Below are 25,785 nucleotides of genomic sequence, written 5' to 3'. Positions count from 1 at the left end.
AAGTTTGCGGCGGACCCCATTCACTTTAATGGCAGGCGAACCTGAAAAACCTTCAGCTCATATTTGTAGCCACCAAATACTTAGTAGAAGTGTACAAATAGTCCCACAACATGGACAGTGACATACAAGAGGGGGATCAATGACAAAAATTCCAACAAAAAATATGTATCTTAATCAGAGGACATTTTTATGCCTCTTAAAGGGAAATTCTCAGAAATGTGCCCTGTTGGAGCCTAGAAAAAAATTATTTTAGGCCACGGGAGTACGGGCCCCAAACATTAGGCATTCAATGGACAGAAAAGATCAAGTGATTATGTGGCCAGAGGTATCTTACACGGTCAATGGATATCAATTTTACTGCAGGCCAGTACAAATACAGGTCAAATACATATATTTAAGATAACTAAAAATATAAAATTGGATTAAAACGAAATGCCATCTAATGACAATAGTTGAAATGCGATAACACATGGTCGTCACAGGTGTTGAATTCCTCCGAGGCCCCAACAATAATTCATTCACCGTACAGAAAAGAACAAGTATGTGGCTAGAGGTAGATTACACGGTCATTGGATATCAATTTTCCAGTAGGCCAGTGTACTATAGGTCCCAAAAATTATACATTCAGCGTACATAAAAGAACAAGTAAGTATGTGGCTGAAGGTAGATTACACGGTCATTGGATATCAATTTTCCAGCAGGCCAGTGTACTACAGGCCTCAAAAATTATGCATTCACCGTACATAAAAGAACAATTAAGTAGCTGAGGTAACGCAGCAAAACCGCAAACAAATGCTGCGCTACCCAACTGCACTATGTAAAAAGAATATAATTGATATATAACACCCCTGCTTTAATCGTTTTTTTCGGGAGGCAACTGGTATATCACACCAGTCTAAATTATTTGTTCCAATGGCGTTTGTCACTATCTGTAGCTGAGGTAACACAGCTAAACCGCAAACAAATGCTGCACTACCCAAATTCACTATATAGAAAGTATATAATTGGTATATAAAACCCCTGCTTAAATCTTTTTTTTTGTTGGTCCAACTGGTATATCACACGGGTAGAAATTATTTGTTCCAATGTCGTTTGTCACTATCTGTAGCTGAGGTAACGCAGCAAAACCACAAACAAATGCTGCACTACTCAACTGTGCTATATAGAAAGTATGTAATTGGCATATAACACCCCTGCTTCAATCAGTTTTTTTGTGGGGCAAGTGGTATATCACACCAGTCTAAATTATTTGTTCCAATGGCGTTTGTTACTATCTGTAGCTAAGGTAACACAGCTAAACCGCAAACAAATGCTGCACTACCCAAATGCACAATATAGAAAGTATATTAGTGGCATATCACACCCCTGCTTCAATCAGTTTTTTGAAGGGGCAACTGGTTTATCACACCAGTAGAAATTATTTGTTCTAATAGTGTTTGTCACTCTGTGGCTGAGGTAACGCAGCTAAACCTCAAACAAATGCTGCACTACTAAACTGCACTATATAGAAAGTATATAATTGGTATATAACACCCCTGCTTCAATAATTTTTTTGGGGGGCAACTGGTATATTACACCATTAGAAATTATTTGTTCCAGTGGCGTTTGTCACTCTGTGTAGCTGCAGTATCGCAGCAGAACCGCACACAACTGCTGCACAATGCAAATACACAATTTGTTCAGAGCAGGAGCGCACGGCGTCATTGGTTGCTATGAAACGCCGTGTGCTTCATGCTGCCGCTGCACTACAGTAATATACTATACGAGTGTATTACTGTAGTGCAGCGACAGCATGAAGCGCACGGCGTTTCATAGCAACCAATGACGCCGTGCGCTCCTGCTCTGAACAGGAATCCAGCCTGGCATACCACGGACCGCTCTTGGCCGCGGAACACGGCCGTGTGCATTCGGCTTTAGAGTGTGATAAAATGGTTAGTGATTCCACAGCTCTGGGGCAAGAAGCCTTACTTGCAGAGCTTCATTACCAGTGCCTTAGCAACTCATCCAGCCTGTCCCCTCTACAGTGTCTCCCCTTGTCATTGATGTAAAGGCAATTTATGAGATAAGAATGAAGGGTTTGCTTGCTCCAAGATACAAAGCTCTTCTTTATAGGTGAATGGGGCTAAGCTACAATACATTACACAACCTATAGACAAGTGTGGCGCTATTTTCAAAGGCAAAAAAAGCTAATTATTCCAAATCCTTATAATATGTTACTTTAGAGAGCAGAAAAAACATGTATTAATTGGTATATACTTTTTTTGGTTTATATATGTTTTATTGGAATAATATATCTTTAAGTAACGTAACAGCTGCCATGGTGTGTACTGAAATCCACAGTTCTGTTTAGGTTAGATATTGTGGTTGACTATGGTAGCTGAAAAAACAATCATAGTTAAAAATGACACCAAGGTACAAAGGTGTCTACCTTAGTAGTCTCAAAAGCACTTGTACAACACGTCTGTGTAATTCTTCTATGCCGGTCCAATAAAACGTACATCAACCTGCAAAGAATCCTTTTACTGGCTTGTAATTATAAGCATTGATATTTTGCTAGCTGGGTCACAGCCGTGACCTACCAGCAAGCAGAGAATAAGAGAGAGAATATAAATATTGCTCTAACATCACGTTTGTTGCTTATTTCGGGAGCACACCGCTTTAGCAGAATAAAATGTTGATATTTCTTCTTAGCTTCACACTAAAAGGAACAATTGCCAGCCAGATTAACATTGAAATTTGGACTAATCTGTGTTTGACTAAAACCTTTCTAGCGTGACTTTGTGTAAAAGGATTCAATTACAGTGCGCAATGTTTTGTAAATAACTATCTCACATAAAAAGTTAATTAATCAGGGCTGTGTCAATTTCCTTGTGCCATGTCAATTTGCAGCAAGGTAATTAATCACTAATCGCCCAGCGTGAAGCAAGCTGAGGGACAATTCACAAGTCATTTATTGTCTTTTTTGTAAAACAAATTGTAACACCGAGTCGTGAAGAAACACATCTCGCCTTTCATAATATTTTTTTATCATGTTTTTGCATGTTGTAATAGACTACAGTAACAAGCAGTTTGCATTTCTCTTCAATAAGAATAATAAAGAAACTAATGGGAGTGGATTGATTGCCCATTGCTTTCCTGTTATGTCAGTTTTGAGATTACATTGAAAAAAAAACGAACAGTGAAAAATGACTTTTCCATGTGGGGAATGGTGATTAGGCCTGTTCATTAATTAGAATTTTTTTTTTTTTGTTGTTTTCCTTCGATGCATTGTTAATGAGAAGATCCTTTATGAAAAGCAAAAGAGACTTACATAAAATATAGGCTCAAGCTATGGTTTTATGCCATCACTAGGCAACATGATGGAAATAAGGCTATAATTTTTGTGCAATGGTAAAAATTATTGTTTTAATTATATCAATTCTCCCATTTCATTGCCAATAAAGTTGAAACAGAGCTTATTTAAATAACATTGAGTTTATGGAAAATATAGCACTAAATAATCACTATATTCCAAGCACAACAAAATTGTATTGGTATTACAAACCCTATTACTCATTTGTCAAAACATTTCTATAGGTAATATACAGTACCAAACCAAGGGCTGTATTACACCAACAGATTATCTGACCAACTTCTGTCCAATCAGACCGATAGCTATTGGTGTGCATAACTAAAGATCTGTATGTGTAAACAGCCCTCTGACCAATGATTGGTCAGAAAATCTGTTGGTGTAATACAAGTACCACCCTAACTGGGACATAAGGCAGGATTCTCCTTCATCCCTGCCGTTTTGTCTCTTTTCTGGAATCAACAGCGTAATTAAATACACTTTACCTTATACCATCATGATACCCTCATCTCGGTTCCTGCAATACCAGACTGCCATAAACAGAACCGTCGTTTTCTCACTTCTATAATTATGATACGAATGTTTTGACATTCGTCTGAGATCATCTCACAGAGGGGGCGGAGTTATGGGGCGGGAGGAATGATGCGGCGGTGCCGCGCCTCCTGTTTCCCCATTGGCCGCCCCAGAGGTTGGACTCAGAGGAGGGGAGGAGTGCTGACAGCTGCAGCCTCTGTTACGGAGGTTAGCAGCCTTGTTTGCTGTTTGTCCTAAACCCACATTTTTATGCTCCTGACGAGCCACACATGGCGAAACGCGCCGAGCGATGAGTGGGGGCAAACTTATGTTTTTCAATTGTGACTTGCATTGCGCTCACACTGCAGCTGAGGTCTGCAGTTTGTGAGCAGCCGCAATCAAGCCGTCTTCTTGCTCACCCAGCTTTAGTCCAGTGTCCTTTGATTCGTGCTCGTAGGGCCGGCACTCAGACATCTAGTTCATTACTTGAACAGATGGTTCTATGTAGGCCGGTTCCTATGGGCAGATGTTTATCAACGGATTAGCATATTAAAATTAGTCCAGGGCACATCAAGCTGGTTCTGTTGAGCAGAGCACCCTGTCCGTACCACGGTGCATACTTTGGCGGCATCAGTTTACCACGGCCGTATGGCCTGGTGATGCAACCTTTCAGTAACGCACCAGTAGTGGACTTTCTAGTGACCCTATTCATATTAAGCGGTACCGCTCCTTGCGGTTTTCACATGTCATCTTGAACCGTCTCATTATTATGAGTGAGTGGTCACCTAGTATTTTATATATAGGTTGTAGTCTATGTTCCCCTTCCCTCTCCCTCTTTTTTGAAACAATAAAGTATTAGTTTAATCTATTTTCCATATCGTTCTGTACTACAGTGATATAATGGTGTAATACAGCACAAAGACCTGTGAAATGTGGACTGTTTGATGATGGCAATAATATTTCCTTCATTGACTTCCCTAAGGATAAATGCCCATTACAATTGGATTCCATGTTTAGCAGTCTCCAGTCCCACAACCATATCCATCTTGCAGTCCGCAAATTGTGGATTTACAAAACACAGATATTGGCCTTGTATGTTCCGCATGTCCCACATTCTGTTAGAAATGCTTATTCTTGTCCACAAAAAAGGACAAAAATTGGACATCCACTGTCCGCGTCTTTTCCAGCCCCATTGAAATGAATTCAGAACAGAAATGCAGCCGTGTGAATTGGGCCATGTATAAAACTGATCTGCTACCAGATAAGCAAAAGCAAGTGGGTTATCTACTAATTACAATTCTCATCATGACTTGTCTGAGCATAGTTTCGATGGATATACAATAAGACCTAGGCTAAAACATATCAGTTTTAACATGAAATGTAACACAAATTTTATATTTATATTTTGTGTAAAATGGCATTAAGATATTATGAAAAACCCAACCTGAGATTAAGTATTCAATACTATAGATCTTACACATTTATGCACCATTAGGCACATAAAGGGGAACTCCCATCTAGGATGTTTATGGCATATTGATAGGATTTGCCATAAATGTCAGATAGGTGTGGGCCCCACATCCTAGACTTACTCCTATCTCCAGAAAAGGACTCCAAAGTCAATGGAGAGAAAGCTGCACATAGGACTTACGAAAATAACCGAGTACTAGCTAGGACATTTTTAGCAGTCCATAGCACTAAATAGAGAAGATGCCACGCATGTGTGGTGTGTTCTCCTTTCACTTTGGGGCTCTATTCTGGAGATAGGAGTGGGCACCAGAGATGAGACCCACACCTAACTAACATTTATGGCATATCCTATTAATATGTCATAAATGTTCCAGTTGGGGCAACACCTTTAAAGCACTAAACTGAGATACATACTAACAGATCAGTTAACAACAGCTTGTTGATGGTTTCCAGATAGCGTGACACATGTTTTTTTTTTTTTACAGTGTACAGCAAAATAAACAATTGAACCCTGCAGAGAACAAAAATAAGGCAAAAAAATATATATTTTTAAAATTTAACAACAAATTAGTGAAGGCTATTCGCAGAAGAAGTTTTGACACCTCACATCATTAAGCTGCATAAAAAGGCAATGATGTTTGTATTTATATATATATATATATATATATATATATATACAGTATATATCTTACACATTAATGGACATTTTATCTACCTCACAGTTTTTGCAAAAAATGAACATATTGTATTATGTAATGTGCTGAACTTCGTGCCAATCTTTGAACAGCTGCAAAATATGATCTTTAGCTCCTGATATTGTCAGCCAGTATGATACAAATGATCCTATTTGTCCCACCCCAGCATGCTTCCTATTATGCCATTCTGTTTCTAATTTATTGTCCAGCATCTCTGATAGATTGTCCCTATAGGTGTTCTCTTCTGTGCAAATCATAACAGCGATATGAATTGTGCTTTGTGTTTTGCTCCAATTTTATATTTGATATTTGTTAGTTTCAGTTGAAATTTCCAATCAGAAATTAACTCCTTAGTGAGGTGACCTAGATATATACAGTATGTTGCTAATGTTTTCAGATCCTAGGAAAGCCTTTTAGTGTATAAAGTGTTTCTATGTGGATTTCTGGCTGAGGGCACACCTTTCTCTAGGCATATAGTATTTTCATGCAAATTTCCACCACTGCACAAATTAAAAGAATAATTGCCTATTACAAGGCTTTTATATTTTTATGAGTCTGGTGTAGGATCTGCCCCATGCTGGTTTTGGCATCTGCCTTTTCTAGCACTAAGACTTTAATGTGCAGTTTGTAGCCCATAAGTATTTTGCTCTTTTGTACTTAGGTGTGTATGTCTTCTGTAGTATTTAGAGGCTGGGTAATGCACAGATATTTCTGTACCCAGGTTAGTGAAAGTAAAGCTATGCATTTATCATTATGTATGTTAATAGACTGATTTCCAAATCCCCAAAAATTCTAATTGACTAATTTCAGAATTTTCCAGGATAAGGATATTGATAGTCTATTCTATCCTCACCACCAAAATTAGGAGGGGGTGTCTGATTCTTGGCACCTCTGCTGATCAGCTGTTTGTAGGTGCAGTGATGATTATGTAAGTAATGCAGACTCTTTTCTGCTTATATGGGGGTGCCCTTGAACATGGTCTACTTATAGTGACAGAAAGGATATTGTACTTTGCCTCATTCAAGTGATAAAACGGCAGCTATTCCCTATGAATATTTTACTTTCCTATAATTGTTCTTTGTTGTTGAAACTGAGATTATGTTTAAGGAAAAGACCTCTAAGGTGGCATTTTCTGGAATACTGCCTATGCCATATGCAACACAGGAAAAACAGCGGAAGCTCAGAAAGCCCCTGGTTTAGGGCAGAAAGGTTTGGGTTCTAGAGCACTTGGATGACTTTTCTTTAGGGTACAAACTGTATTCAAGATGGATTGCTTCTGAATGGAAGGGGGTCTGCTGTTATGGAGGAGAGACTTCTAGTGAGGGTAAAGGAGTATAAAAACTGGAAATAAGGAGGGGGGTAAGGCAAAAAGTAAAATGGTGGAGAGGTCAGTTAGGTGTCAGAATATATTGGTGGGATGAGAAATGGATAAGAGGGATTATTAGGGCAGTGGATAGGGAGATCTATTCTACATGTTATAAACAATAAAAACTAAGGTGCCATATAATCTCAATAATTCACAATCTAGGAAATGAGTGTGGAACTTTAAATAGTAAATTAAAATGTATGTTTAAAAGTGACAGAATTCTAGCAAGCAAAATGACGGAGCTGGAGGAACTCATAGATGTAGTTGGTGTGACTGATACATGGTTGGACTATTCTCATGACTGGGATGTTAATCTCTAGGCTTTTACACTTTTTAGGAACGATAGGACAAATAAGAAAGGAGGTAAAGTGTGTCTATATGTTAAAACCCATATAAAAGCTTCTGTGAAAGAAGTAATTTTTGGTTAGGGTGATGAGGATGCTAAAACCGTATGAGTGGAATTACAAAATAGGAATAAAGATTGAGAAAATAATACCTGGTGTAATATATAGAACCCCCAGCAACACTGAGGAGATAGACGTTTAGATGTATAACCAAATGCAGCAGAGTGCACAGGTAGGTACTGTGTCACTGTTCGTGAAACACTTGGCAACAATGAACACAATACAATTTTATTGCCCATAAACTGTAAAAAGCAAACTCTGTCCTTTTTAAAAGGCAAATTTCTCCATATTTAGAGCAGCACTTCAGTGCATACATTGGGAGCAGCCATTGTCACACAATAATACAGAGAATACCCATTTAGTACCAGATAAAGGTACTAGTCCAGTCCTGAAATGTCATGCCAGCCCTCCGAATTCATAATTGGCAACAACCCCAATTCAAGGTTCCCTTTTTACCATGTTTATCTGACTTGAACGTTGCAAATGCATTTAAAACTGTCCCTCATAGGTATTACTCGAGTATAAGCCGACCCGAGTATAAGCCGAGCCCCTAATTCTACCCCCAAAAAATGGGAAAAATTATTGACTCGAGTATAAGACTAGGGTGGGAAATGCAGCTATAATGCAGAGTATATGTGTATATAATGCACACACTCTACATTATATACACACATCTGCAAGAAGGTGACTCCCTGTATTTAATGCAGAGTGTGTGCATTATATACACACACACTCTGCATTAAATACAGGGAGCCATCCACAGATCTCCCCCTAAACAGTGCCATCCACAGATCCCCCCTAAACAGTGCCATCCACAGATCCCCCCTCCCCTAAACAGTGCCATGATGGCACTGTTTAGGGGAGGGGGGATCTGTGGATGGCACTGTAGGGGGATCTGTGGATGGCACTGCCATCCACAGATCCCCCTACAGTGCCATCCACAGATCCCTCTACAGTGCCATCCACAGATCCCCCTAAAGTGCCATCCACAGATCCCCCTAAAGTGCCATCCACAGATCCCCCTACAGTGCCATCCACAGATCCCTCTACAGTGCCATCCACAGATCCCCCTAAAGTGCCATCCACAGATCCCCCTACAGTGCCATCCACAGATCCCCCTCCCCGACGCTCACAGCAGTATATTTAAACTAATCAGTAACCTTTAACTGTGGATATCTTACTTTGTCTTTGCTCCGGTAATACAGGCAGTGCGGGGAGCGTCGCTCACTCACTGACGTCACGCGCCTTCTCCCACTAGGCGGCGCAGGCGCGTGACGTCAGTGAGTGAGCGCCGCTCCCAGCACTGCTTGTATTACCGGAGCAAAGACCTAGACTCGAGTATAAGACGAGGAAGCTTTTTGAGCACAAAAATATGTGCCAAAAAACTCGTCTTATACTCGAGTATATACGGTAATAGGTAAAATAACATCTATAGAAAGTAGAGTAAGGCTACTTTCACACTCGCGTTTTGTGCGGATCCATCATGGACAGATCTGTTCAGATAATACAGCTGTCTGCATCCGTTCAGAACAGATCCGTTTGTATTATCTTTAACATAGACAAGACGGATCCATCATGAACACCATTGAAAGTCAATGGAGGACGGATCCGTTTTCTATTGTGCCAGATTATGTCAGTGTAAACGGATCCGTCCCCATTGACTTACATTGTGTGCGAGGACAGATCCGTTTGGCTCAGTTTTATCAGATGGACTGAACTGATCAAAACTGATGCATTCTGAGCAGATCCTTTTCTATTCAGAATGCATTAGAATGCAAACTGATCTGTTTTGGACCGCTTGTGAGAGCCCTGAATGGATCTCACAAACGGAAAGCCAAAACATGAGTGTGAAAGTCGCCTAAGCAAGTATTTAATTGAAGTGAAAACTGGCTAAAGAACCATATCCAGAGAGTTTGTGGTCAATGATTCCTATTCTGAATGGTCTTCGTTTATAAGTGGTATACCTCATGGTTCAGTGCTTCTAAGGCTTGTAGGATATTGTCATGTATTAAACAAGGCATAGATACGCGGGACAGGGATGTAATTTTACCACTTTACAAAGCATTAGTGCGGCCTCATCTGGAATCAGCAGTTCAGTTCTGGGCACCAGTCCATAGAAAGGATGCTCTGGAGCTAGAAAAAGTACAAAGGAGAGCGACTAAACTAATAAGAGGCATGAAGATCTTAGGAAGACAGTCTAAAAGAATTTCATTTCTTTTATCTTAAGAAGCAGGTTTAAATAAGATGTGGTTAACCTATTTGAATATATAAATAGCCCACAGAAAAAAAAGGTGAAAAGACGTTCTATGTAAATCCCCTTAAAAGACAAGTAGGCACTGCCTCTGTCTGGAATAGAAAAAGTTCACTCTCCAGAGTTGACAAAGTTTCTTCACTGTGAATCTGTGGAATAGTCTAACTCAGGACGTGGTCACATCAGGAATAATAGATGGTTTTAAAAAAAGACTTAGATAATTTCCTAAAACTAAATATTAATACTTATATAAATGTGTAAAAGTCTATTTCTCAATCTCCTACCCTTAGTTCCCATCATGCCCCTCTCTTGGTTAAACTTTCTTCAACTGTACTATGTGACTACATAACACAAAACAAAAAAATATGGTGTTAAAGTCTCTTTTTATCACAGATCTGTATGTAGCTTGTTGGCCATTTGTCCTACTTTTGCTTAGGTTTGGGATTTGTTTTCTTCAAAATGCCTACTGATCTGTTCAGGAGAAGTGGAAGATTTCTAAAATGTGAATTCTCAGAAGCCCACTAGATAATATCATGTTACATCTCTCTTGTGAGGATTCACAGACTAAAAGGCATCTATATCTGTAAGGTCATATGTACACTGTATACAGTAGTTCTATAAATATAGCCTTGTCCCTAAAATGCACATAGTCCGCTAGTTTTGTTTGCTTCTCACAGTATCTCACATAATGCAGGTAGGTTGCAGAAATTCAAATAAATGTTAATCAAATATTTATTTCTCTTCAGCAAGCATATGGAATATGGATTAATTACGTTAAAAAGACAAAGCAACATGACTGATAGAAATACATTTTATTTTCCAAATTTATTTTATGTCCTTTAATATTCCACTGAGGTTAAACAACTAGGCTAATTTTTTCTCTTTATAATTAAAGGGAACCTGTCACTGCACAATTTAGTGTAATCTGCAGGCAGCATGTTATAAAGCAGGAGGAGTTGAGCTCATAGATATACAGATTGTGGAAAAGATTCAGTAAAACATGTAAATTATTCATTAATATCTCTGTTATTTCTGACTTCATTGTCGATGTAAGAAGTGTTATCAGTGATTGATAGCATTCTCTGTGTACGTGTGTATACATAGATAGCTGTAAGTCACTGATAAGAACTCCCTCATGAACAATTAACTCAGAAATAGCAGATATGAGACAAACGTAAACCTTTGTTTATCGCCCCTGAGAACAAAAGGATAAGGCATTTTGAAGCCCCATCCTTACATTGGTTAATAATCAGGACACCCCCATAAATATTAGAGAATTGGTGAGTTAAGCCAACAATAATCTCCTATGTATAGCCACCTTTGCACTTATTCTCTATCACATCTGCCTAATATACAAGTTGGGGGTTTCACTGAGGCGGCATGCATCCTTAGGGATGTATGAACATATTTTGTATGGGATTGAGTTAAAAAGATTTGCTTAGGGTTCAGTATTGATGGCCTATCCTCAAAATATCAAAATGGAGGAGTTCCGGCACCTGGCAGCCCTGCCAATCAGCTGATTAAAGAGGCCACAATTTCCCAGTGCCTCCCAACAGCTTACCATGCAAAGCGACATAGATTGTTTAGAGACTGTTCTTGCAGCGCTCGCTTTACAGACATTAGAATCACACTGTCCCCAATGGAGCTCACAATCTAAAGGTCCCTATCAGTATGTATTTGGAGTGTGGGAGAAAACCGGAGTACCTGGAGGAAACCCATGAAACCCCCGCAAACATGGGGAGAACATACAAACTCCATGCTGATGCTGTCCATGGTTGTCTTCTAACCTAGGACCACAGTGCTTCACTTGAACGAGACTGATCTGCAAATAGGTCATGCAACGGATGAACATGACGTCTCTGGCCTAGAAAGAGGCCATGGAGCTTCATAGAGACAAACAGCTGATCAGCAGGGTGCCAGGAACCGGATCACCACCGATCAGATATTGATGATCTATTCTCAGGATAGGTCATCAATATCGAACTCCTGAAAAACCTGTTTAAGTGTTACTTTTTATTAATCTTTAGAATCCCTTTCAATATAGCTGTTTATTTTATGGCATGTTCATGTTTTACAAAGTAAATAAAAAATGGGTGTAAGGTGGTTCTTGTAAGGGTGGATTCACACAACAGATTTGTTGTAAAAAAAACTCCACAATATTTACCTTAAAGGGATTGTGCAACTTTGGGGTAGGTTGTCAACCCCTCCCCCCTGTAGTTCAGATCTGCTTAGGGAAGCATACTTATCTTCATCCTAGCACTGGCTCCCTGCTCCTTCTCTCTCCGACCTTGGCTGCTCTGCTGCGCTCCCAGGATGTAAAGTTCCATTTTTACTGCACTGAATCCAATCGCTGGCAGCAGTGGTGACCTTCATAATGTCCAACGGTCATGTGACGCAGGAGGAGCAGGTGACTGCTGTCGTTAGTGATTGGCTGCAGTGGCACCAAATGAAAGTTTACATCCTGGGAGTGCACTGAAGCAGCTGAAGCTGGGGAGAAAAGTTGCCAAGAACCATGTGTATGTTTTAATTCACATGTCTGACCAAGACAGAAGCAGGGGACTTGCCAAACCCTCCCCCCACCAAAGGTGCACAACTCTTTAAATGTACCTAGCAGAAATCCATAGACTTGCCACTGCCCGTGGAAAGCTATTATTCCATGATGTAAGGAAGAACCTATCATAATGCTTATTATACTACCATTTAATTACCATCCCACCTACTGGTACATATTCACATTTGGCACATGACTGAATGACAACGGCTGCAGTAAACTCACACTATTCCATATTCTGCTCCCTTAAACAGAATGCTCTATTGCTCTTCATTGTTGACATTCTGTTTCATGTTATATCTCACCATCTAAATCCTGACAGAATTACTGTAAACCCTGCTCTTTGCTGAAAGGAATCTCGTAAAGCCTGGAAGGTGCTGTAGCCAGGTGATAATGGATGGGTTAGCATGATTTCAGTAATGCCTCTCACAGGCATTACAAGCCCAGTTTTCTGCAGATCATAAATGTTCTTTTTTGTTTTCTCATTTCCCTTACTTCAAAACCTGCTACTCTGCTATCAAGAAATATTACAGACAGTGAAATACTCCGGTTTTCTGTGCCTCGCTGGAAATATAGCCGAGAATAAATAAATAATGCAAAATGAATATAGAACATCCTGAATGCAGTCATTTATAAGCTGAGGCAAAACTTTTTCTTTCCAATTTGCAGACAGTATATAGATTTCATTTTGGAAAGTTGCTGTCTTAAAAATCTTTTTTTCATCCTCTTTTATTTGCTGGCGTTCTGAGTACAGATGGCGGAACTTCTATAACAGATTCTTTGGTGCATGATGTCAAGCTTCTGTTTAGCAAAAGGGAACCTATAAGAATGTCCTGTGTTAGGGAATTGCATAAATAGTAATTTCCCATTTTTTTGTTATCAACATTTAAGGGAATGTGTCATGAGAATATTACCTATTGTTAAAAAAAATTTAAATAATTTTTGGTAATAAAAAAAATAAAATGTCCATGTCACTGTTTATAGTTCAAACATTTATATAAATTATATTTGCCATTTTCACACTGGCTACTCTGACCTCCTGTCTTTTAAGAGCAGCTACATGGGCCATAGACACAATGGACAGGAGGGAACCACATTGACATATTAGAGATTTTCCAAGGCATGCTCTGTGACCTGTGTAGGGGTCAAGAGGGAGTAGATAAGCTGTGATATCACCTATTGTGTATGGTGGATTCTATGTTAGCTATATATTGATGTTAATTGTTATTGTTATTCTGCCTATGGTGATAATGATAATAGCTACTAAAAACATGACCTAATATAAGGTCTAGTGGCCAGTGTAAAATTTGCAGGATTATATAAATTTTTTTAAAATATAGATAGTTACATGGAAAATCACCAGATAGATAGAAAAAAAAAACACCAAAACTTGGAAAAGTATGTTTAGCAGAAAAACATGATTTAAACAATAGGTTATTTTTTGATGACACATTCCCTTTAGGTTCATAGTTACATAGTGGATACGGTTAAAAAAAGAAATAAGTCCATCAAGTTAAACCAAGTGATAGGTGGAGATGCGAATCCCAGAAGGAAGTGAGACTCAGATTTCTACATGTTTTCATAAGCATTAATGTTGTTTACTTTTAAGAATTCATCTAAACCCTTTTTTAAACTGTCCACTGTTCCTGCTGTGACCCTGTCCTGAGGAAGGCTATTCCACAGATTGACAGTTCTTACAGTAAAGAAGCTTTGATGCTTCTGGAGACTGAACTTTTTCTTCTCCAGTCAGAGGCAGTGCCCCTTTGTCTTTTGAGGGCATTTTACATGGAAGTTTTTTACCGTATTTTTTATGGCACATTTATATATTTGTTAATCATGTCCCCTCTTAGACGTCTCTTCTCAAGACTAAATAAATTCAATTCTTTGAATCTCTCTTCATAACTAAGACCCTCCATGTCCCTTATCAGTTTAGTCGCTCTCCTCTGTACTTTTTCCAGCTGCAGTGCGTCCTTTCTAGGGACTGGTGCCCAGAACTGAACTGCATATTCCAAATGAGGCTGCACCAGCGCTTTGTAAAGTGGTAGTATTACATCCCTGCCTCGCGAGTCCATGCCTTGTTTAATGCATGACAATATCCTGGTGGCCTTAGTGGCAGCTGATTGACATTGTATGCTGTTATTTATTCTACCATCTATAAGGACACCCAAATCCTTCTCTATAAGTGACTCTCCCAATGTTCATAGAATGTTTAAAGGCAGGAGAGAAATCTACTGCCAGAGGCCTTCCTGTCATCTGCAGTTTGCTGATGGATTAGCACTAGGGTTTTCTAACATTCCCAATGCTAAATAGAGAGTTTCCAATAATGGTTCTATTTCAAGGAATTGCTGTTTTTGATTTATTTTAAGGTATTCTAGAAAATCTGATTGTGAAAGTTAGCTAAAATAATCCTGCCAGCTCATCTTTGATTAGTTTTGGGTGGCAATTCTGACTAAGGCCCTCATTCATGCATGAGGTTTTTTTATGCTTAAAATGTCAGAAAATAAGATAGAGATCTAAAATATGAAAAAGGGAAAGAAAACTTTATTGGTCTATGGTCGTTAGAACCATCATTCTACCTGAAGAACACACAAGCTAGAAAGAAATACTGTGTAGAGACCTCTCAAAGTTCTTTCTTTTGCTACTTTTAGATTTCTATTAAAGGGGTTGCCCCATAAAAGACAACCTACCCACTATTCACAAAAGTTTGATTGGTGAGGACCTAATCACTATGGCCCCAGTCAATCATGAATACTGGCCCATGTTCCCCAAGTGCTTGGCTATCTGCAACAGTCCCGAAGAACTCAATGTAGTGGCTGTCCGCTTGGGTGGCCACAGCTCCATTCAAATGGGTGAGAATAGACCCCATTTGAATGGAGTCCCAGAGGTTAGTACCTAATGATTAGACACTTATTAACTTGTGAATAGAGGATGTTGTCTTCATGGGACAACCTTTTTAATTGAGATTTTTTTAAACATATGTCTTGATTTTTATATGTGCATGTTACATTATATCAGAGGATTGTACCATTTGCCAGCAGAACAGATGTTTTCACTTTTTTTCTGGATACTCTTCATCAATAGGTAGGAAAAGATCTGTTGAGTCATCTCTGCTGTTCTGCTGAGCACGGTTCTTCAAAAGCCACAAAAGATGAGCATGATGCAAAAATTTCCTTGATCTTTAGGCTGATGCTACACCTAGACTTTTTGTGGCACTTTTGATTGATTTAACTATCAAGTGACAGCTGCAGAGCACAAAATTTGATACAAATCAATTTACCACTTTGGAGTACTGCTGTAGATCAATAGTTAAAATCAATTAAAACAGCTAAAAAGTGTAGGTGCAGCCCCAGCATTAATGAATATGGCATGTGTAACTGTTGTGGAATAACTTTTGATTATTATGTATCATTAATGGGTTGGTATAATCATAATAATCATAATATGATTGTTTTCAATTATAGTACCTGGCTTCCCTTATCCTGCTGCAACAGCTGCTGCTGCGTACCGAGGAGCACACCTCAGAGGCAGAGGACGTACAGTTTACAACACATTTCGCGCTGCAGCACCTCCTCCTCCAATTCCTGCTTATGGCGGGTAATAATTTTATTCATTTATACCATTCCAATTCTTTCCCTGTAGCAAAAATAAACTGTGGTAGACAGGAATCCATGCTGTTATTGTCTTCAAACAGAAACAAACAGAGCATCTTGCTAGGCCAAGTGCCTGAAGTTGTGCACCTTGCACAGGCTATTGAAAAATGACTGTAATTTGTACTGTCATGGTTGGTGGCTTTAAGCATTTGATATGTCACATGTTGTTATGTAAATTCCACTAGAGCTTAAATGCCGCAGAAACAAATAAATTGTTACAATTGAAGATGTATCTTTGATGATTGCAAACATCTGGTCATTAAGGAGGTGGGATGAATCTGCGACTGTGCAACTCCCCTCAGATTCTGATTAATATGACTTAAAGGCAATAAAACTCAATTTTTTTGTGTCATCCTTGGATGTAGATGCCTTTATGAAAAAATATGCAATCCACCATAGCCTACAATATACCTAATCCACACAATACACAGAAACAAAGAAAGAAGTTCAATGATGGCTTTTTTTTCACTTATGTGGATGAAATTTATATATTTATGGTTTCCAGCCATCTAAATTTAAAACATCAACCCGAGCCGCTTACTAGTCTTGACTTGAGCACTAAAGAAGAAGTTGAAGATATAAAGTTTATTGACCAAAGTAAATAAATATGGTATAAACATAATGCTGCATGGTCATAAACTGGAAGGAAAGCTATTATTTATTAAAATGGGAGTTTAGAACGCTTGGCAGTTTTATCTCAGTTTTCAGTCTTGTGGAAGGAAGTATTCATAGGTAAAAACTGTAATTTTGTAGGGCATACACATAATATATAAGTAGCAGGCTGAATGTGTTGTTTGCCAGAACTCATCATGAGATCACAACCTGTTCCCACAGTATTTTTCAGCAGGACGCAGGTGAACTCAGATACACAGTGTGTAAATAAGACGGTTAAATAACAATTTCAGGTCTGCTACAATTTAGCCGTGTGAAAATGGTTGTTCTGGAGGATATGAAATTATAACTACCATACTAATAATAAGAATTTGAAGGCTTCAGCTAAGCATAGGGATATATTTCGTAATAGAAGATCCTGGGACTGTGTCTCAGAAGAAACTGTGATAAAATGACCTTATAGAATCAGAAACCATGAGTGCGCTGAATTTCATTAGTGCAATTCAGATCTGCAGGTGACATAGGACCAGGACTATCAGTATGTAAAAAGCTGAAAAAAGCAAAGATAAATGTACAGATTTGTTAAAATTTTCCATCCAGAACATCCAACAATCAAGACACAGAAGCCTCATAAAAAAAATCTGATTCTAGGCCTCCTTCACAAGCTTTGTTTTTTTCCGTGTTTTTTGACAAAACCATTTGTAAACGCTTTTCTCAAGAAACCTAAAGAGCAGGGAAAATTATAAAGCAGGAGAGCCAGTATCTGCCTTATAGCCCCTAATACCCAACACCCACTAGGGTCAATTTCATAGGAAGCCAATTTACCATTTAGTATATTAAATTTTTTTTTTTTTACTTTTACATTTTAATAAATTTTTCTACAATGATTTTAAAAGGTGTTTTTTTTGTGTGTGACATAGATGTAAATCTTCTGCCATATTGCCTCAGTGAGCATTCTACAAAGATCAGTATACATACCAAATGTGCCAGCATCTGGGAGACATTTTTGAGCACTTGAAGTACATTACAAAAATGATGTGCTATTAACAATAGTACATAACAGGGTTGACATGTTGGCAACCAGAGCATGGCCAAGAGAGATGTAGATTGGCGCCGTTTTCAAATGTACTGCCGCTAAAAGCAGTTTACTTTCTAATGGCCGTGTGGTTATGCAGTTTACTGCCTAACGATTACGAATGTAATGGTGCTTAGCTGCAGCAATATGAAGACTGCACAGCAGGCTGGGTTCACGTGTTACATTTGGGTGCAAGGATGTCCCTGCTTTGTGATAGAAACTGCTCCTGAATTCTGATCAATGCAGTTGTTAATTTTACTTTAGCTATACAGTGGGGCAAAAAAGTATTTAGTCAGCCACCAATTGTGCAATTTCTCCCACTTAAAAAGATGAGAGAGGCCTGTAATTTCCATCATAGGTACACTTCAACTATGAGAGACAGAATGGGGGGAAAGAATCCAGGAAATCACATTGTAGGATTTCGAATGAATTAATTAATAAATTCCTTGGTAAAATAAGTATTAGGTCACCTACAAACAAGCAAGATCTCTGGATCTCACAGACCTGTAACTTCTTCTTTGAGAGGCTCCTCTGTCCTCCACTCATTGCCTGTATTAATGGCACCTGTTTGAACTTGTTATCAGTATAAAAGACACCTGTCCACAACCTCAAACAATCACACTCCAAACTCCACTATGGCCAAGACCAAAGAGCCATCGAAGGACACCAGAAACAAAATTGTAGACCTGCACCAGGCTGGGAAGACTGAATCTGCAATAGGCAAGCAGCTTGGTGTGAAGAAATCAACTGTGAGAGCAATTATTAGAAAATGGAAGACATACAAGACCATTGATAATCTCCCTCGATCTGGGGATCCACGCAAGATCTCACCCCGTGGGGTAAAAATGATCACAAGAACAGTGAGCAAAAATCCCAGAACCACAAAGGGGGACCTAGTGAATGACCGGCAGAGAGCTGGGACCAAAGAAACAAAGGCTACCATCAGTAACACACTACTCCGCCAGGCACGGGCCCATCTGCAGTTTGCCGGAGAGCATTTGGAAGATCCAGAAGAGGATTGGGAGAATGTCATATGGTCAGATGAAACCAAAGTAGAACTTTTTGGTAAAAACTCAACTCGTCGTGTTAGGAAGAGAAAGAATGCTGAGTTGCATCCAAAGAACACCATATTTACTGTGAAGCATGGGGGTGGAAACATCATGCTTTGGGGCTGTTTTTCTGCAAAGGGACCAGGACGACTGACCCGTGTAAAGGAAAAAAAATGAATGGGGCCATGTATCGTGAGATTTGGAGTGAAAACCTCCTTTCATCAGCAACGGCATTGAAGATGAAACGTGGCTGGGTCTTTCAGCATGACAATGATCCCAAACACACCGTCCAGGCAACGAAGGAGTGGCTTCGTAACAAGCATTTAAAGGTCCTGGAGTGGCCTAGCCAGTCTCCAGATCTCAACCCCATAGAAAACCTTTGAAGGGAAATGAAAGTCTGTGTTGCCCAGCGAAAGCTCCAAAACATCACTGCTCTAGAGGAGATCTACTTGGAGGAATGGGCCAAAATACCAGCAACAGTGTGTGAAAACCTTGTGAAGAGTTACAGAAAACGTTTGGCCTCTGTCATTGCCATCAAAAGGTATATAACAAAGTATTGAGATTAACTTTTGTTATTGACCAAATACTTATTTCCCATCATAATTTGAAAATAAATTCTTAAAAAATCAGACAATGTGATTTTCTGGATTTTACCCCCCCCCCCCCTCATTATGTCTCGCATAGTTGAGGTATACCTATGATGAAAATTACAGGCCTTTCTCACCTTTTTAAGTGGGAGAACTTGCACAATTGGTGGCTGAATAAATACTTTTTTGCCCCACTGTAAGTAGTTTCATTGGTATGGTTATATATGTAAGTGATTGCTTACCATATGGCTGCTCACAATGAAATTGATTTTAACTGCTATGATTTGAAAAATCTGATGATCTGCCTGTGCAGTTTTAGCCATGTTGTGGGGATACTTTGGCCATAGTGAAGCCGCAACCTAAACTTAGCCTAACTACAAATGCAATTATCCTCATCACTGTTTTTTTTTTAAGCTGAATACATGTTTTTCATCAGATATACTTCCAAAAGCCTAACTGAAGTCCTGTACTGTGTGGAGGGGGGACAGCAGATTTTTTCTATGTCAAATTATCAGATTACTGTACACATAGGGCAGTGTAAGACTGCATGATCTATTGGCCAATTATCAGGAATGAGCATTCATAGGAACTCTCATTCCTGGTAATTTGCCTGTATAATTGAGCAGCACATTAGCCAATGGACAAGCAAATGCTTGTTTGTCGATTGATGGGCATCTTTTATCAAGATAAGAGATGGCTGATTATCGGCAGCACATCTCTCCGTGTAACCCGTCCTACTAATCAGACTACTAACAGAGCTCAAAGAGGGAGAAACAACTGCGGTAGCAATAGACTGCAAACATTTGTGTAGACACTTACAGGGGTTGTCTGGGTTTAGAGCTGAACCTGGACATATCCCCTTTGTCACCAAGACAGCCCGCTGAATTGATCATCAGAGCATTTCATGCTCCGATGCTCTCCCTTGTCCTGTGCTGAATCATGCAGGGCAAGGGCTTTTTTGTTTACAAACTTAAACTGCTAGGTGGAGGCTTCCATCTAGCAGTGTTGCCAGAGACGTCACCTGCACTAATGGGCGGACTGTAGCGCTGCCCTAGCAGTTTTACAGGCTAGGACAGCACTAAAGCCTGCCCATTAGTGGCAGTGATTTAATCAAGAACCCTGCTAGGCAGAAGCCTCTGTCTAGCAGAGACCCGGTATGTCACCGGATCTAATGAAAAAGTGCAGGGCAAGGGAAAGCATCAGAGTATTAAATGCTCTGATGCTCATATTAGAGGGGCTGCTTGGGTGAAGAATGGGATATGTCCGGGTTCAGCTCTGAACCTGGACAACCCCTTTAAAGGGTTACCCCATGACTAATGTAAAAATGAAAATCAGACATCAAATAGGACATGATAATCTCTTTCTAACAAAGCTAGAACCTTCCCTGTACCTTACATGGATCCAGAGATTTCCCCATTCATTGTTCTGCTAGATTTATATCAAGCTGACAGCTCAAGGAGAGTGTCTTTTCTGCTTTAGCTCTCTCCCTATAACAGGTAAGGAGGCAGTTGAAGGATGGTACGGAGCATGTGCATCCATCTCAGTGAGAAGGGCAGAGAAATTAGAAAAAAAGCAAACAGCAAGTGGTGCTATACAGATATATTTTATTGAATAACTCAGTGACTATGTTAAATTTTGAATTACATGCAATTACAAAAGTATTCAGATCCAGGTGCGGGTTTGAAAACTGTTTGACTATTTTCCATAGGACAACCCCATTAATTAGCAGGAAATGTAAAAAGATCTCAGCTGTGAAACAGCAGAACTGTGAATCCAGTACCTACTCAGGATTAGAAAAAGTCAAAGGAACACTCCAGGCAAAACTGCAGGGCCTGATGGGGTAATAAATATAATAAGGGTTCAAAGATACTACAAACTAAATCCTGTTTCACTAACCTCAAACTTATTCAGTTTTTTTTATGTTGATTCATTTTAAGCCTCATTCACTCGTCCGCGTCCATGCTCAAATCAGTGAGCAGGAGGTCAGTTATGCATCCGTGAAGTTGTCCATGAAGGATCCGTGTTGGGTCTGTGGATTTTACAGACCCATAGACTATATTGGACTTGATGGATGCGTGAACACGGACAAAATAGAGCATGCATCTGTGCTAAAAACACTGACCTACGGACCGTGCTCAATCACTGATGTGTGAATACACACATTAAAATGAATGGGGACATGTGCTGTCCGTGGAGAACACGGACAGCACACGTCCTTGAAACATTGACGTGTGAATGAGGCTTTAGTTGTAATTGTAAAATAGTGCTCAGAGCCAAAATGTTTTAAAAAAATGCCTTTATTTATTCTTCTGATAAAAAATTCATATTGAAATCACAGTTCAAATGCACTCTGATATCTAAGACCAATTTGGTTTACATAAAGTTACACATTTAGAATTACACTATGAAGTCTTCTCCAATGTTGAGCTTCATAAAGCCCTGAAAATCTCTATAACACACATGGATATTCTTCAGTCTGCTCAGAATCTGACCTCAACATATTGGCATTAACTAGGCTAAATTCAGCATTAACTAGAGCATGCAATGCTGGAATGAACATGTGAATATGCACACTGTTTTATCACGTGTAAACACACAAAGAGGTTAGCCGAATTACAGCAAAATCTAGGTGGCCGTGTGTTATCTTCTACTGATTTGTGTCTTCTCTTTTTTGTTTGTATTTGCAGTGTTGTTTACCAGGATGGATTTTATGGTGCAGATATTTATGTAAGTATCTACATGCATATCATTTTATAGGCTTGGTGATTGCTTTGTGTTATGAGAAAGGAGATGGTTTTGTCTAAAGTTAATGTTGTAAAATGCATTTTGCTTTTCATGTAGGCATGTAAATACATATATATTAATTTATATAATAATTTATGTATTAGACTTTGAATGCGTACCTGAGAAGATTTGTATTTGATTGTAAATTGAAGCATATTGTACTGGCCCATTGTGCAGTAGACTTCTAATATAGGAAGGATTTAAAATAGCTACCAGCAACCTGTCCTAGAATGTGAGCAGGACTGGTTGCCTCCACGTGCACAGCTTGGGTGGTGAGAGGGCAAGGCCTCACTACACACTATTTTCTAGCATTTGCATACGCTATATATTGGTGAGTTTTCCTGTTAGGCTGCTCAGCCATGATTGTATATCGTAGGCAAAATCACATCACTACCATTAGGGGTGATAATATTGAGTTTCGGATCCATGATCCAGAGTCGATTCATTCAAAAACTTTGTTTTAATGCTTTAGGAGGTCGGTCTCCGTACAACATCAAAATGTGTTAAGTCCAAAGTCGGGTGAGACTTCAGTGATTAACTTCAGGCTTTGATTCTATAACTTTAAAAAAACATTTTAAAACAGGAATCTGAAGTCGACTTTGGGACCGGCTGGTACCTCGGTACCGAAGCTGACTTCCGATTCCTATTTTAAAGCGTTTTTAAAGTCGTAGAATCTGGCGCGACTTTGGACTTAACTAATTTTGCCCGGCCGAAGTACATACATTTTACGGTTGTACAGAGACAGGTCTCCGCATAGTGTTAACACAAAGTTTTTGAACGAATTGACTTTGGATCTTTGATCCGAAGCTCGGTTCGCTGGCCCCTAATTATTATCTATTGCAAAGCAGTATAGTGAGGCCTTCCCCTAGGTAGCTTTGCAGGTAGAGGCAACCAGTCCTCCAAAAATTCAAGGATAGTTTGCTGGCAGCCATTTAAAATCATTTCTGGAGAACCCTTCTAAGCCCACATTGGCTGAAAAAAAAGCATGACACATCAATTACCAGACAGTAGTTGCTGTTCGCTATCTTATGTCATTTTGAAACTCGGTCCTTTCTACCAATTTTTATCTTATGTGTGTGGCCAGATTTAAAGAGGCTCTGTCACCTGGTTCCAACATACCCTAATAGTCATATAGCCAGGTAGAGCTCTTAACACTGATACAAAAACATACCTTTCATTCCCTTTTCTGAGGCTGGTTTTAGCTGTAAAAGCAACTTTTATAAATATTTAAATAAGAAACTGGAGCACTCGGAGGCTGGGTTATGCCTTCTGAGCACTTCCGGGTGCAGTGACTTGACAGCGCATGCACATTAGAAGACAAGGACTTGCCCTGAAGAACGGGAGCAGTTGAGTGTGCACGTGCCATCATAAATGCGAGTGCGCACACGAGGGATCCCATTGCTAGACGAGTGAGTCTAGCGCTGTCAGTCAAATGCATTGGGGGCGTTATTAGAACATGCAGGGTGATGGCATCATTCCTGGGGGCGTGGCAGAAGCAGTGCACGGAAGGCATGACCCAACCTCCAAGTGCTCCAGTTGCTCATTTAAATATTTATAAAAGTTGCTTTTAAAGCTAAAACGGATCTCAGAGAAGGGAATGAAAGGTATGTTTTTTTATCAGTGTTAAGAGCCCTACCTGGCTATATAACTATTAGGGTATGCTACAACCAGGTGACAGAGCCTCTTTAAAGGTGTTCTTCAGAAATTAGAAAAATTGCAAGAAAAGGTGCCAGTATGTATAATATAACTACACAAAAGCCATGCTGGTGGTTCCTTAGTCCATTGCTGGTCCTCTGCACTACTACAAAGAATAAGACTGTCAAGACACCTGACTGTAGATATCTCTGGCCATAGCAATACCACTAAGTTGAAGAAGCCACTGTTGTGGCAAGTGATTGGCTGCCATAGTTGCATATTGATACACATTTATAAGCACATATCAAGCTAAACTCAAAAAAGCTAAACTCTTGATTGCCCATTTAAATTTCTAACAATATATTTTTCATTTTGTTATGGAAAATGATGTGTAACCTTGTATTTGAATTTTGTTTTATATGTATGGTGGAACATTGCTATCGTCTGCTTAGTAAAATGAATAGTGATGCACAGTCTTTGACATATAGAAACATTTACGTTCCATAATATTGTAAATTGTAAAATAATGGGGGAGTGAGAGAGTGGTCAGTGGGTTACCAAGGATAGCTAGTTCTTTTGCATTGCATTTTTCCTGGCATTTATTTGGTTTACAATATTTGATGGCATAAATTGTTGTACAGTAACATAATTGGAAAAATACACACACCTAGAACATTCTCAGTTTTATGGGTAGATGTTTCACACTTTACAGACATGGATAAAGTTCAGTATATAGGGATTTGTCTTGGGTTTTTCTCAATGTCATCCTCTACAGACCTCTATATTTTCTTGATTATGTATTGTAGAAGCTATGCAATATAATAAAGCATTAGTCTGAGTATTATCTCATAATGCTTAACCCGTTTAGGACCCTGCCATTTTTCACCTTAAGGACAAGGCCATTTTTTGCAAATCTGACATATGTCACCTTATGTGGTGAAAACTTTAAAACACTTTTACTTATCCAAGCAATTCTGAGATTGTTTTCTAGTCACATATTGTACACCATAACAGTGACAAATATGAGTCAAAATATTTCATTATTATTTATAAAATTGCAATTTTCAAAATTTGAATTACTCTGCTTTCAATACAGAAAGTGATACCTCATAACATATTTATAACTTAACATTCCCCATATGTCTATTTTATGTTGGCATCATTTTGTAAATGAAATTTTATTTTTTAGGTAGTTAAAAGGCTTAGCATTTTAGAAGCAATTCTTAAATTTTTTTAGAAAAAAAAAAACTAACTTTTTAAGGACCAGTTCAGGTCTGAAGTCACTTTGTGGGGCTTACATAATAGAAACCACCCAAAAATGGCCTCATTTTAGCAACTACGCCCCTCAGGGTATTCAAAACTGATTTTACAAACTTTGCTAACCCTTTAGGTGTTCCACAAAAATTAAAGGAAAATGTAGATAAAAATAAAAAATTTCACATTTTTGGCAGATTTTCAATTTTGATCAATTTTTTCCAGTAACAAAGCAACGGTTAACAGCCAAACAAAACTCAATATTTATTACCCTGATTCTGTAGTTTACAGAAACACCCCATATGTGGTCGTAAACTGTTGTTGGGGCACACAGCAAGGCACAGAAGAACACCATATGGTTTTGGAAAGCAGATTTCAGGTGGATAATTTTAAGTTCCCATGTCACATTTGAGGACTCCCTGATGCACCCCTAGAGTAAAAACTCCCCAAAAAGGTATTTAAAACCGGTTTTACAAACTTTGTTACCATTCAGGTGTTTCACAACAATTAAAGGAAAATGTAGATGAAATTTCAGAATTT

General features: G+C 39.0%; 1 protein-coding gene across 5 annotated transcripts in view; it reads left to right on the top strand.

Annotated features, from left to right (window-relative positions):
- The window catches only part of RBFOX1 (RNA binding fox-1 homolog 1), a 363,548-nt gene that overhangs the window by 204,072 nt on the left and 133,691 nt on the right, over positions 1–25,785 (top strand). For 4 of the 5 annotated variants that reach the window (XM_040440370.1, XM_040440369.1, XM_040440368.1 and 1 more), the window contains exons 8-9: positions 16,061–16,193; positions 22,260–22,299. In XM_040440370.1, coding sequence (XP_040296304.1) covers positions 16,061–16,193; positions 22,260–22,299 — 173 coding nt within the window. The remainder of the gene's footprint in view (positions 1–16,060; positions 16,194–22,259; positions 22,300–25,785) is intronic. The other variant, XM_040440372.1, reaches the window with a different exon arrangement.

The sequence above is a fragment of the Bufo bufo genome, chromosome 7 (assembly GCF_905171765.1).
Source record: "Bufo bufo chromosome 7, aBufBuf1.1, whole genome shotgun sequence".
In the NCBI taxonomy this organism is placed as follows: Eukaryota; Metazoa; Chordata; class Amphibia; order Anura; family Bufonidae; genus Bufo; species Bufo bufo.
Note: the sequence above shows the minus strand (reverse complement) of the source record. Positions and strands in the feature narration are given on the sequence as shown.